The following is a 15492-nucleotide window of genomic DNA, read 5'->3' on the forward strand; positions in this document are numbered from 1 at the left end:
TGCAATGCTGAACCTGGAATGATGGGATTTCCCAGATCCCATCTGGTGTACTAATAAGTATTAATAAGTATTACTATAAGTGATCTAATAGTAATGCTTTTGTTAGTGTGTATATTAACTCCATGTTTTCTATTCCATTTTTAGAAAAGTCTAACCCAGTGATTCTTCTGAAGAAGTCTTAAGATCCAGGGGGTTTTCTGAGACAGGGTGTTTTCAAACCCAGCGAGAGCTGTAAATATTGTTTGAAACATTTTCTACTTTTCAATATTCTAATCGGAGCTCCTAGTTGAGGTCTGATGTTTCATGTTTTGTGTATGCTGTGGACTTTTTGCTGTGCATGTGAAACGACAGGCTTTTCCAGCTGTGTGATTTCCAGTCATATGTGAATCTCCAGCATGAGCAGTAGTCGTGTCTGGAACCTTAAAGGTAAAACACAGCAGGATGTGTGATATGAAATATTCCCAGAGTAACTTCATGAGGCCCTTAAACTTAAAAGAGTATCCCTAGGAGACTTTGTTTTTTTTTTTAGGAATCTTTGTGTTCCTTTTTTTTTGCTTCCTTGAATATTTTATGTTTGATTTTGTGCTGTTGCTTCTACTTCTATTATTTGCCTCCTTAGATGCCCAGAGAATCTGAGGCTTCCATCAGTGTGCAGCCACTGATTAACGAACCTTTGCACAGTTTAATGAGGCATGTTTTTCATTTTTGGACCCTACATCTTTAGTATAATCCCAGAAAAGATCAATGTTGCCTAACAGTCTACAAAGGGGATTTATGGTCAGCTGTCTTTCACTGCTTGTCCCCCTTGGGCTCTTTTTCTGAGTTGTGGTGATTTGTATGCCGTGGGCTACTGAAGCAGAAAAACTGCTGTGTCCCTTTCCTTTCAGCAAGAGCACAGTTAACTCTCTCGTGCATGGGCTGAGGGCTGCTTCGCTGTCCACTGTGCTGCAAGCTCACAGTGATCAGCTTCAGTCATGTCCACTTCTTGTCTATTTACTGGCCCAGTCTTGTACTGTACAGCAGGGTCTGCAGAGAACTGTCACAAATAGCCATATCCCCATATAACCAACTCCACCCTATACAGTTGCATAATGTGTATAGTACTATTTTATGTTTAAAAGAAACATTGGAACGGATTGTGTTTTACATTATCAATGTAAACAAAGCACATTTTCTTTTTGTTTCTCCAGGAAATTGTATAGTGAGTAGGCTATTGATGTGAGGAATTTCCCTATCTGTAGATCAAAAACTTAAAAAATGTTTTTCACATGAAGTAACACTTCAGAGCTGTGTAAGAGTCGTGTTGTTTGGAAGGAATCGGGCATGGAGGAGATTCCCAGTGACAGTAGCAGCAGTGACTAACAACAGCAGAAGGCAATTAAGAATGACCAATAAAGCTTGGTTTGGCAGTAGCTCAGGTTGGCTCAGAAATAGGTACCGAGACAGCAGCAGCAGCAAGGAAAATAGCTGTAATGTAGAAGCTTGTTTCATATACATGTACAAAAACGTACAATTTGAGGTGAGTTTCTTATCTGTTTTGTTGAAAACAGCAGTAAGACTAAATCTACCTTCAGTGTCCTCATATTTCACCCATTGTGCACCAGCTTCAGTAACATAAATGCAGGTAAGAGCAAAATGGTATTGCCAACTATACAGCTGCTGCAACACTCCAGGTACCAAATTATAAGGTATCAAATTGCTGGTTGCCAGAAAATAAAATAACATATCTGGTTCCAGGCATTCTACAGTGCAGTGCTCTTTGGTTGGCCAACCACTATCACATTTTGAAGATATCCTTCAGTATGTTGTGCAGGTATACAAGCTAATGTTATATCTTAATATTCAGTTTTGTTATTGTGTGGATTATAATTCAATTTTACAAAAAGGAATAAAAGTTTTCTCAGGTACTATTTTAATTTTGCAGGAGGACCAATGACTAGCAGCTGATATAGTCATATTGTATATTTTTGTAATTGGAGACGTGGAGACCTGCAGCTGAATTCTGGTTTTGAAGTCTGTGTCCCCGTTAAGTTAGAAATGATAATTGTGATAATTGTGTCATTACGTCAACATCCTGAAATTCTTAAACATCTAATTTAATTAAATACCACGTTTCTTGTTTTTACTGTACCATGTGCTTTTAAGAAAGTCACTGAATATGACTGAATACTATATGAATTACAGTATTCTGAAGTTGTAAATCATTTTACTAGAATGAAAACAGTTTTAATTCATCTTCCTTTTTTGCCCCAATCGCTAACACAGCATGCTGTCACAGGTTTTTCCACAAGGACTTTATGTCGTGTACTTGGCCCACACAGGATTGGGAAAGAGTCAGTTTGCGTCAGTACATTATGAGGTTCACCAAAAGACATGTCTGCAGGCTGAGGAGGCTTCCCCGATGATGATAATTTGACTAATTGGCAGTATGCCATAATGTAGGCCTTTTGAAATGTGCAATTAGCTTACAATGAACACTGTCAAACAGCTGCATAGATTTGTGTTCCAATTTCACTGTAGTCCCTATGTGGCCTTTGGGAAGTGGATGTGCAATAGAGGCAAGGGGGAGTGAGATTTGATCTCTTGTAGAGGCTTTTAAGTCTCGCCCTTTTTTCATCCCTCTCTTATGTAGAAGACAGGTAACAGAAACAAGTTAGTCTCGGCTACTGAATTTGTGTTCTTACCTGACATCTAAACACCAATCTCTTCTGTGGCATTTGTTTTGTAAAGTGTGCTGTATGTTGTTTCCACAGGGCACTTTCACTGAGATCCCAGCCTCCACCGTGCGCCGTGTGATTGCCAAGCGGCTGATGGAGTCCAAATCCACCATCCCTCATGCTTATGCCTCTATCAGCTGTGACGTGGGCGCGGTGCTGCTGTTGCGCAGACAGCTGGCCAAAGGTAAAGCCGTGCAATAGATATTGCCAATTTAATACTCGGAGCGCATTAGTAAAATCTCATTCGGAACATTGTTTACACGTTGGCATGTTTTTACATGCATGCATGGTTTCCATTTTCTTTTGTGTTTCTGTATTTGGTGTTTTTTGCTACGTTTAATGTAGGGCTTCTTAAACCAAACAATCTGCCTTTTTACTTATTACATTAGTGTGTAATGTTTACATTTTTAAGAGAGTGGATAATTTCTTAAGTAGCTAGCTTAAATAAAAGTATTCGAACTTCTTTCATTATTGGAGAAGACTGATGTGACAATTAACAATGTTAATTGTAGCTGTAAACGCAGGTGAAGGGGACAGAATTGTTTAATTGTTTTCTGTTTTTCAGTTAGATGCACTCAAGACACCTCAATATATTTTTGCCTTAAATGATCACTGTTCAAAAAGAGTGAATGAAAGTTGTTCACTTCCCAATACATCCAAATGCTTAACAGATTACACTATTTTTTTAAAGACACATAGCACAATGATGAGGCATAATGCCTCCTGCTAAATAAACATTTAGCATATCCTCACATAAAAATGCGAGGATCCCCCACTTTTATGAAAGCATATCAGGAGAGAGTAAATATGCATCTATCCTCCAGTTTTGTTAAAGTTATACACAGGTTTTATTGAGCTGTAGAATTTAAAACATAAATATGTAAAATAAATATCTATCACCTTAAGCGTGGACTGAGAATGCAGTTTACCAATGTTATGGTCAACTTAAACAAAACTGTGAAATATAACAGCTGACCATTATGGACATGCAAATATAAAAATAGAAGGCCTAGGTAGAATTAATAGCTGGAACTTATTGTTTTTCTTTAACCTTTTTTTAGGTGATTTAAAAAAAGATCCAAAATACAAAATGTGTGTCATTAACAGTAAGGCCCTCACTTAGACATAACAAATTAATTTGTTTAAGCTTTTTACTAGTAGTTATCCTGGAATTATTTCCTTTTTAAAACATTCAGGAAGAACCTTCAGGCCTCAAGGGTGTGATTCTGAAATTATTCAGGATTTGACTCTGACGTAAACACAGCTGTGATCCATTTTTCATTTGAAATGACTGAAAAGCTCAGAATTTCATCATTGCTCAATTCTGGGAAGCACCTATTTAAAACTGGAAAATGACACAGCCTCTATTTAGAACCTTTTCTTAGGATTTAGGAGTGCCTCTTTCTTGGCGTTATTCAAGAAATTGGCATTATAATATGATATGATGCTTTCTTGGCATTATATCATTCAAGACCAATTTAACTTGTTGAGCACTTTTATCACCTCATTTATGAGAATATGCTTGGGCAGAAGTGATGAGGTGATTAAATCTGTTGAATATCAAGCTTTGTCAAAATCAAGAAAGTAATACTCAGAAAGAAACCAATATGCCAAAAACCAATATGCCCTGCTTATCAAGAGAACAATGTCTAGAGGATATAATAAGTCAGGGCATTGTCACTCACCATCTTAGGTGAGTGATGGCTGAACACAGTCCATTAATGATAGGCCAAGATCTGCAAGACCACAGGTCACGATACCTTGCCAAGATCAACGGAGAGGTCCGAGTGCGATCGCCTAGTCGCTACAGAACGCCACTTGTAGTGAATGATGGCAACCTGACTGCAAAGAACTACTGTTCATTGACCAAAACCTGTGACCTCACTTGCTGCTGTGGGCTCATCCTGATGTGGCACCAGACATCCTCTGGCTGTTCGTGATGAGAATATGACAGTTATGGCATGGATGCGCTATTCTCATGTCCCACTACTTCAGCCCCACTGAACGTTTGCAAGATGAGCTGGGATGACATGTGGCATCTAGAGCTCTGGGAGAAGTAAACAGGCACAGACTTGTGCATATCGTGCAAGGGGAATGAATTGGAATCCTACAAGACTGTATCTGCAATGTGGTGCAACGCATTCTCTTCAGATGTGCAGCTTCTGTTGCTTATCCACCAAACAATGTAGTGGACAGAATCAAAACCAGAAACATCACTGCCGTCTTTCACAGACATGCTCTAAAGCACACTGTGCACATGTGTGTGTTTGTGCCCACACGGTTTCTGCCTTATGCTCCATGCTTCCAGGATAGGTTTCAAGCTGCCTCTACCCTTAGCAGGAATAAGAGGGTTTCCGATAAAGGGTAGATGGGTTATGTTTGATGTAATTCTTATTGTTCGGTCTGTGAGAAAACAATTTCACAAGATGCAAACTGTCTCAGAATTTTCCAATTTGAAAGAACCGTAATGGTGCCGTTAACGCACTACTTCCATTTGTCTCGGGCTCACTTCAGTGCCATTCACTGCTACACTGCCTCTCTTGATGTACTCCTGGTTGTTTTAGGGAAAAGCACATCTGATTTCCTCATGAATGCGGCAAAACAGCCAAATTTATCATTTTCTTTTTCATTGTTTGAATATGCTGTGCAGAGAAAAGCAATGATGTACATCCAAAGGGGTTCCTCCCTATAAAATTGAAACAGTATTTTAATAAGGGGTATTAGTAGCAGTAGTGGCTAATTGTTAGAAAATAAATGTTGAAAAACTCTTAAGAACTGACACATACGGTATAAAGGTTGTATGCTATCTCATAGCACTTGTTTGAGATACCCTAAGACCTGCATACGTAGTGTGTGTATAGTATGCGTTTGTAAAAACAAATAAAATTAATTTCATTAAGTAATAATTTGACATGTGCCAAAGATGATGTAAACATTATATAATACCTGGTAATCATACCACCTGAAAGACAAAATGATTCAGAAAAAAACATGGCTACCGTGGTATATGACGATCGTGTTTGCAGTGTCAAATCCATTCCTCTGACGCAGGGCCTCAAGGTTTGTCCAGCCTGCATGTTCCTGGTTGAGCTAATTATTGACCGGAGTTAAACAGAAAAAAAACAACTTTTGTACCTTGTAGCAAACAATGAGAGCCCAGCCCCAGCCAACTGCAGAGATGTGGAGCCCCACATGTGAGAAAAATCTCTCTGTGGCTTCCTTACCGTCATGCTCTCAGGGCAGCTGACTGCGCTACTCACCACAGGCGTGTACAGCTTCTGCAGCCCGACAGTTAAGAACTGAATAAACAACAAAATGTAATAATGCAATATGTCCTATACCATGTTATTAGTTGATTAAGCGCCCTGTTCTTATAGATTTTGGGGGGTTACTGTGTCATCTAAACATCCTGTCTAGTATATGGTTGTAAGAAAGTGTCCCACTAAGAAGAATGTGGCTGTATGCTGTGTGTCTTTCTGCAGCACGGTGCTGCCTGTCGTGCCCCCATCACAATACTGGGATGCATTGTGTCCAGTGGGAAGTGCCTGAACTACTGCTCCAGCGGCCCTGATTTTCCTCTGTTATCTCACTCTGCAGCAGTGATAAGGCCCAGTTTCTCCTTTCCCTTTTCCAGTTTTGAACTCTGACATACATGTGGGGATGTGTAAATGTAAGCAGATTTCAAAGAGTGGGCAAGCAGTATATATGTATGCAGGCAGGATACTTCCTAAGAAGCCTGGATGTCAGTCCGGAGCTAACCACAGGACTGATAGGAAGCAACACCTGCATGAAGTGCAGTGAGTAGACCTAGCGCAGGCAGAGGATCTGGCTGGTCCAGAGTGTACAGGGTGCTGGTGTGTGTATAATGTGTCCTCCCAACTCAAGCGGAGACATGGCAGGGAGCGTGACCAGGCTGAAGCTGAGTGAGATAGAGCAAGTCTTTGTTGACGCTGACGGTTTCTCAACATGTAATAGTCTCGCGGTGTCGTCTGTGTGGGAGACGCTAATGCAGCAGGAGGCTGGAAGCTGCTGTCAGTCTGCGGTGAGAGAGTGGACGGCTGTATGCTGTGAGCTAGCAGGCTCGGGATGCAACAGCCACTTATTCAACAGACGACTCCATGTGTGAGTTGTGTCTACGAGGCTCTGATTGATTCTAAGGGGTAGCGCTGCCCTAAGGAGGGTGTGTGGGTGCTACACGTTGCCCATTAGGGTGTTGTGGGTTGAAGGCATGCAGTGACGACGGGACGGTGAGGGTTGTCACCGTTGCGTTTGAGTGTGAAGGCAGCATGGTCCAGGCACAAGGGAGGTGAACCAGAGGCTATAAGTGAGACGAGTGAAACCGTGATGTCCAAGATAAAGTGTAGTATAAAGGCGGTAGGGCAGGTCTAACCAAATAAGAATGACCATGTCGAGAACATTACACCACTAAGTCTCAAAAGGGACTTTTAAGAGAAAAGATCAAGAGAAGTAGGGTTCACTGAGCCCCGGTTACTTTGAGCAAAGGGTCATTGCCAATGATGTTTTGTAGAACCTGGAACTGACCTCAGAAGAAGTCATGGAAGGAGCGAGAGGTATGAGAGTTGCATGGGATTATGGTATGAAAGCAAGGGCAGTGTGTCTGGAGTACAGGACTCTGAGCCTGGGGTTCCATAAGTGAAGGGCTCAGAAGTCCTCAGTATTGAAGTTAGCTCATAGAGGAAGAGTGGGAAAATGATATAGTCCGCCTTGTGTCCTAAAGTAACCTCAATGAGGGTACTGCACATGGAAAAGAGTGTGTGTACAAGAGGAAAAGTACTGCGAAAAGTTGCCAAACAAGCTGTGACAGGGAGTGCCTTTTTCAACCATGGGAAATGTCTTACAGTGCCTTACAGAGAGACAACATGAGCTGGTAGAATGATGCAGCAAACTCTGCAGTAAGATGCAAATTACCTCCTACTCCTATCAGTGTTCAGTCAGTTGTGTACAAGTAAACTGTGAGTAATCACAGTGGATGCCAGCTAGCCAGGATTAAGTCTAGCTTCCAGAGCTGATTTGAAGTGCATGTACTCCAAATGAGCACCTTTTACTGTTTGAACTTCCTGAGACCCCTGTAAATACTTTCTTTGATCTTATATTTTTTAGTGGCAATTAGTACTTTCATCTCTGTCATTAGATGACTGATGACTGAAACAATGTTAAAAAGAGTTACAAAGTACTTGTATTATACTGAATAATAGATCAACCTAAATAAAACTAAATAAAGTTCTGGGTTAAAGCTACACAGTGTGTCATCAGACAGAAACCAAAATTAAGGGATGTCTTTGGAAAATAAGAGGAACCAGAAATCTAGGAGGCACAGTGTTTGTGTGGGAATAAAATATTTCAGCATGCCTGATTATGGTCTGATTTACTGTTTTCTTTCAGCTTCTTGAATCAATAGACACCTGGCATGCAAAAGGAGCATGATGTACTTTCTGTCTTTCATAGCATTTCTTGTTTCCTCTTGCTAATGTGTTCATTCTGGTGTAAAGCTAAATATAATAGAAAAATAATCTTTATTCAGCCATTGCAGGATGAGTATGTGTTTTTTCTTGTGTTGGCAAATTGTGCCTTTAGGCATATAACAAGGAACCATGAAGATAAAAACCTGAATCTTCATTCTCCAAGCAGCTTCCGGTTGGTTATTGGAGTGTGAGATTTAATATGTATATGCACTTAATTCTGTGTTCAAGATCCGTACCTCTGTCAGGTTACAGATTAATTTGTCAATAAGGCAACATTTGTATTTCACAGTCACCTTGGAACTGGTCTTTGGCGTCTGAAACCAGTTTAAATAGTGAGAACCCTCACCCTTAAATATTAAACCTTTGAAAGTACTAAGAACGTCTTGAGCAGGAGGTGCAATATTCTCTCAGGTGCTGTAATATTTGCCTCTCAGTCCCACCCCAGTCTTCTGACATGATTGCCTTTAGTTAAGGTTGTGATGACAGGTAAGGGTTATGGGATTGAATTGCACATTCCTCTGTGTCCAGTGTTAGAATATAAGCTTTGTTCTGGCCTGGGAAGGTAAAGCCTGTCACAGACTCTGCAAGCCAATCATGCATTGTCTGCCAAAAGCAATCTGTTTTGTTTGACAGGTGATTCCTAATATTTTGGTAAGAGCTGGTACTCTGTATACAGTAGCTGAAAATGTTCTTTCACAAAAAAAAAAAACACACTAAAGAATGTTTACTAGCAATTTTGGTGTCACAAATATTTAGCAATGTGATGAGAAGAAAACCAATATGTTCAGAGTGCAGGTCGAGCCCTGTGGAAGAGAAAGTGCTGTTTTGGATCTGGGTCATGTCAATAGCAGGCTGTGTCTCAGCAAGCAGTGATGTCACTACCCACCAGACTAAAAGTGTTGCCACAACAGGGCATGACTTCTCTGCTTTTGCCAGAACAGCACCTCCTGTGACTTGTTTAGTGCCCGAAGGCTTTCAGTAACATGAGAGATGTTCCACATTTCCACTGCTAACTTTCCGTAAGGCGCTGTACAGCTTTCGGCATGTCAAAAGATGAGAATCTCTGATGGATGGATACATCAGAGGAGCCTTTCTGAAGTTCCTTATCATTCCCATATATAATAGCAGTCATTGCCAGGACCAGGTCTTAAGGGTTTTGTAATAACCAATTATGTTGGGCTTAAAAAATCCTTTTTAGATTGGTTTGTGTTGGAGAGGAAAGTGAACATAAGATGATTGATAAGAATAAAATCCTCAAGTGTTTTTTTTTTGTGTTAATCTTGAGTGAATCAGGGAGCATTTAAAAACAGCACTTGAATTTCTGCAGGAACCTGCCAGGTACTTCTTGGCCAGAGTGATCAATCCCTTTTTAATGAGAACATTGGAAACTGAATGGGGAAGAGGGGGGTCCCCCAGGTGACGGTCCGGGCGCTGTTGACATTTGCTTCATTCAGACCTCCGAAGTGGTCTGACTGGACCTGCTCATTAATCTGCTGGCTGTCCCACACAGTTTTGCCGGTAAACACAGCATGCACAAAAGCCGGCACTCCGAGGGATTTCGTTAATCCGAAGCCTGCTTTCTTTGAGGCGATTAGGCGCTGGTGCCCTTTAAGAAGGCTCTGCCGAAGCACTCAAGGCTGACCTTTCCACCCCTCACTCGTGCAAGAAAAACAGGAAAGGGGAAATGAGGTCTCATTCACACTGGAGGTCGATGGAGGTGTCTTCAAAATATCCCCTTTACCTTTTGCTCTGCAATCCACAGGGAGATGTGAATGGAAAGGAAGAAGGGATTTGGAGTTTGCGGTTAATGTATTGACTGTGGGGAGAAGCAAGACTTGTTTTATTGATTATTTTCCCTTTTATCATTTATTAATCAATCGAACTTTCTCTGCTTGATCCCATGTCTCCTGAAGAGACCATCTCACTTCTTCCTGTGCCTCTAACAGGCCCCTTGCTTGTTTTGCAGATGAAATCAAGGTGTCAGTCAACGACTTCATTATCAAGGCGGCTGCTGTTACCCTGAAAGTAAGTCACAAGAAGTGGGTTTTATTGAATAATCAGACTTCATTTCAGTTATTTAAGTCCTTTTGTGTTTTTTAAAGTAAGAGTAGCATACATCTTCTCTATCTAAAGACTCATAAAATTATGCCAAATTTTCCTAGTATACATGAACCTATAGTATAAGCATTATGCTTTTGTCCAAACACAGAGCAAAAACTATATAAACACATTAGGGCATAAACTATCAAGCATTTTTATATATTTTTTACAACATACAGTTGTCTGGGTATTTAATTTCTCAGCCATTTCTGTGACCCAGGAGGACAGTGCCGCCATGTTAGTTTTCATCAGCTGTTTGTTGATTATTTGATAACAGAGTGGCCATCTTACCCAGACTGTGAGAATTAAATTCTTTGTTTAAGTTTCTTCTTGTCTGTGAAAGAATCAGGAGGTTATTATATCTGTTCTCATTCTGGTTTACCAGTCAGCGTTTCTCACGGACAGCAGTACCTTCATTTTCATTATAGAAATGAACACCTGGAGCAAATTACTAAAGTTCATACATCTATTTAAATTGGTGTCAATAACTTAATAACAGGGTTGTCTCACAATGGGAGTGAAAATCTACAAGATGAGGTCCCGAAAGACATCATGAGCCTCAACTGCTCTACAGTCCATAGACCTACCTATGAGGACAATTTGTTCCTAATACCTTTCACCCCTACTCTCAATAACATCTGTCATGCAAGATGGCAAACAGAAACTTAAACCCAGTTAACAAATCTAAGACCGTGAGGTCTTATCTGAGCCTGTGGCCAGCACTGCAGTTTTTTTTGTCATTGGTAGTTTTCAAGTATCAAGTATCTTGATCATTATGCAGCTTAGTTCCCTTAACATTCATTTCCTGCAGCATTTTGGTTTTTTAGAGGAGAAAATTTTATTGGTGTTTAACTTGATGCTGGTGTTTAAGTTCATAAATGGGGCTACAGAAGTAAATGTGCACAGTAATCTCTTGCCAACCGTGGGGTCTGACCTTCATTGCTGTGATGTCATCCATGTAGATCAGGTTACATGGCGTGTGAGACTTTGACGTTCCATTCTTCTGCTCACTCGGATAGCTTTCTATGCAAATTGTAGATTCATTTACGCCAAACAACTGACCCAAGAGCACTATTGCATAGTCTTTCACACAATTTACTATATCTAAGACTTTACATTTTTCTTCAAAGCTCATCGCAGAACTAGATCATTAAGCAGCACTGGGCTGTTTGGCCTGATTCATGCACTTAGGAGCCACATTAGTAGAAATCGAGGACACGTCTACTGGCAAAGGCTGTGTGGTTTCTCTCTCTTTTCTCTTCTCATGAAAAGAAGTCTCAATCCGGCATGCATCACAGCTCACAGATGCTTCTCGACCTCTCAGATATCAAAATTTGGGGGTCTCACAAGTTGAAAATGTATGCAGCAAATTCTGCGCACGTACTATAACCGCAGATACCATAAGCGTAAGGTAAATTTGTGTAAAGTAAGGGACTACTGTAGTTGTCACATACTATATACAGTGTGCACATACATGGAGTGTGCATATTAAATCTTTACATAAATGAGAGTTTTCAGCTGTACTACAGAGCCTTTTTTTAATTTGAGAAAAAATTAAGTGACAGTATGATTTTGAGCTGATATGGAAGTTTAGTAAAAAAGACTTCTAGCCATACTTGTATCATCTCCTGTGTAAGTGTTAGAGTTGGTTGATGTTTGTTCCCTGTTGAAATGTGTCAATGCTGATCTGCTCTGTTGCACCTGAGTGTTTTCAGCTGTCCTCTCTGCTCCTCCGGGACAGATCTGCAAGCTTGCGGGATTCAGAGTTAGCTTCATATCTATAGTCTTCTTTGGAGACAAGGCTGCTACAGAATGTTTAGTTATTGTTAATTTCTGTACTGCTTTTTGTGCCTTCAAATTTCCACGACGATTTCCCATAGTGGCAGCAGCAGATGTGGCATAAAGACTTGAAGCACTAATTGCAGAACTCTAAAAAAAATGTCATTCATTCCTACAACTGTTTGTGATGAACTTACAATTTATCTTTACCTAGATAGTGTCCAGATTGCTTTTGACAGGAAAGATTGTAAGTTAATCTCGATTTGTTTCCAAGCTGTTTTCTTTTTATGCTCTTTGTTTTTTGGTCTGTGGCATGTGGGGAATATTGTCTGAACAAAGATAGAGGAAACACCTACAAGTGCATTTTATTATGTGTGTAATGTTTATTATTATGACGACCATGTCTCTGAACTGGTAAGTCAGCAATTACAGTCTGGCAACGGAAGTCAAAGCCCTTCTTTGTTTTGTGCTTATTAAATTCTTCTACCAGAAGAGGTCGAAGGACATTCCATAAGGGCACTCTTGCACAGATGAGAGCTGTTGCTCTCAGACCAATATGTTAAACAAAGATGCAGTAAGTGGCATGTCTGGTCTTAAAGGCTTTTCACCACCTGTCCATGAGGCCCCCCCATGTGTTTTGGGTTAGGTTTCTTCAGCCTAATTCACATTAGATACACAAATGAGCTCTGTGTCAATGAGAGGACATACAATAAAGAAGGCTGACAGTGGTGAATCTCCAAAGAAACAAAAAGTAATGGCTCGGGAATATAATTTTGATACAGTAGACAGAATCATCAGCCATTGTTTAGTTTGAAAAGGCCAACAAAATTGTATTTTATACTACCCCCTCCACTTTTGTTTGCCTGGTTCTTCTGAATTTTGCTAATACAGGTAGTTTTTGCGATACAAATCATTGTGAGAGCTGGCTCTTTAAAAAGAAACCCTTGGCAGTCTGATAGGTTTCCTTAGGCTGATGTTTGAAACACAAGTGGCAAAAGTACCTCTCATTGTCCCATTGCCAGTATCCATGGTTGGAGAGCATGACAGCCAGTGTGCTGCGACAGTAGAACAGATCGGGCCTGTGTTTAATCTATATTATTTTAACTTCATTAAGCACAATTCCAGCTTGTCTTTTGACTTGTAATTAATGGTAAAGATCTTTAACATTCAATCTACAAGATATGTTTGTGAATTGAAGACGAGGGTATTTTATTGTTATTCGTGTTGCTCGACCATTTGCACATAAGCAGCTTATTACCATGACAACACACAGTTAACAGCTTGCTTATCATGAACCTGTGTACTGAAATAAAGAAAATTCAAAATACAAGGAAGAGTTATTGACTAAATGGACATTGAATTATCTTACAAAATTCTGTGCTCTTTTTTGGTTTTGTATTTTATCATTTGGTTTCAAAGAAGTGCATTTTCCTTTAAACCCTCGTTAAATATGACATAGTGCATTCATATTAGTGCTCAACAACCTATATTTTTATAAATAGATTATATGAAAATATAATTCTTCCATTAAATTAATGTATTTCCTGAATATTTGTATATAAATCTAATTTTGTAAAGTCACATGGAAAATGTAAATCAATTAAAAATATATTCATTTAGACATTTCATATAAATTGAATAGTTTACTAGTCAACTATAACTATAGTCATATAGTTAAAAATAGACTAGTCTATTGTAGACTATAGTCATATAGTTAAAAGTCGACCATGAAGACGTGAGAGCTTTCAAACAGAGAGAATCAGTGATGAAAAGGAAGAGAGGCTCCGAGCTACAGGGTTACATATCCCTCTGAATGCAGTGAAGCCTGTAATTAACAAGTGCAAGTTCAATGTCTCATAGCACCCAAACACTACCTACGTAAGGCTGCACCCCCAGGAAATAACATGGCTAGAGATACCATTGCAAAGTCAACTGAAAGATTTGCCAAGTCTGAGATGGGATTCATGGAAGCAGGATGGTGATGTGCTTATCAGCGTTGGGTGCCTTGGATTCAACTCTGGACTCGTGGTGCTATCTGCCTAGAGTTTGTGAGTTCTCCTCATGTTCCTGGGGGTTTCCCTGGGTGCCTAAGTTTCCTCCTGCAGTCCAAAAACATATTGGTCGGTTAATTGGCTTCTGGGAAAACTGGCCCTGTTGTGTGTGTGTGCCCTGTGATGGACTGGCACCCGATCCAGGTTGTATCGCACCTTGCTTTGCATTGCTTGCCGGGATAGGCCCCTCTGACCCTGTATTGGATAAAGCAGTCAGAGGATAAATGGATGAGTCACTTTTCATTCATCCAGACCATCCCACTCTCTAAACAAAGCTGACCTGTATGGGTGAGCAACAAGAATGAAAGCCTTTGCTGAAAAATCGCAAGGGGGATATACTGCATGTAGCAGAAGGGTAAGGTGAAGGTCCAGACTTGAAATGAATAGGAAATGTATGGCAAGGTTTGATGATTGCAATCCAACTGTCTCCTACGTGCTTGTTAGAACTAGAGCAATTTTGTCGGGACGAATTGGCAGACTTACACCACCCTACTGTACAAAGCAGGTAGAGACCTGTGCAAAAACACTGGCAATAGTAATTGCTATTGTCGTCAGTGGTGCAGCATGTACTGACTTAGAGGGCTAAATACTTATACAAACGGCAAATTTCTGTTTATATAGCTTGTTTCACATTTTGCCCTCTGTTCATCCTCCTTTGCATAAAACAGTGTTCAGTCTGGTCATAACAGTTTAAAGATATAAAATCTTCATTTTAAAAAGTATGCTCTACTTAATCAGAATGTGATATTATTGACAGGAGTAGTATATACTTACACAATGAACTATATATGTCAGTTTAAGACTGAAATATATTTGAAATTGAGTGTTTAACTGTTATAATAGTGAAATATGTACACTTTCAGGATATTCAGTGCCTTGCAAAATTATTCAGACCCTATCACAATTTTCACTTTTTGTTGCTTTAAAATTTTGTCAAGACACCTTTACATAGCTATTCACATTTATTCACACAACCTGCTCTGTGCATTAAAAGCAAAAATCAAAAATAAGAAACAAATGGATAATTAATATGAAATAAAAATGGAAACTTTATAATTGCATAAGTGTTCAGCCCCTTTGCTGTGACAAATCTTAATTAGTAGGTACACAAAATTACCTTAACAAACCACACAGTGGCCACGCATAGTGGCATCTGCCTGCTATAATAGTGGTTCACAAAAGTTGAGATTTAATTCACATATCCCTGGAAAGGGGAATGGTATACAGCACTTCAAAGATCCTTGGTATCTCTTTGAGAGTGGTGAAGTCAGTCATTATGAAAAGGAAGGAAGACACTGCCTATATCAGGCTGTACCTCCAAACTATACAGCCACATCTGGAGGAAACAAAACAGGTCTGGGA

At 39.9% G+C, this 15492-nt stretch overlaps 1 protein-coding gene across 2 annotated transcripts in view; it reads left to right on the forward strand.

Annotated features, from left to right (window-relative positions):
• pdhx (pyruvate dehydrogenase complex component X) overlaps positions 1-15492 on the forward strand; it is a 74792-nt gene that overhangs the window by 45087 nt on the left and 14213 nt on the right. For both annotated transcript variants that reach the window (XM_088611007.1, XM_088611006.1), the window contains 2 exons: positions 2754-2901; positions 10167-10225. In XM_088611007.1, coding sequence (XP_088467133.1) covers positions 2754-2901; positions 10167-10225 — 207 coding nt within the window. The remainder of the gene's footprint in view (positions 1-2753; positions 2902-10166; positions 10226-15492) is intronic.

Source organism: Lepisosteus platostomus, chromosome 18 (assembly GCF_059453375.1).
Source record: "Lepisosteus platostomus isolate fLepPlt1 chromosome 18, fLepPlt1.hap1, whole genome shotgun sequence".
Classification (NCBI taxonomy): Eukaryota; Metazoa; Chordata; class Actinopteri; order Semionotiformes; family Lepisosteidae; genus Lepisosteus; species Lepisosteus platostomus.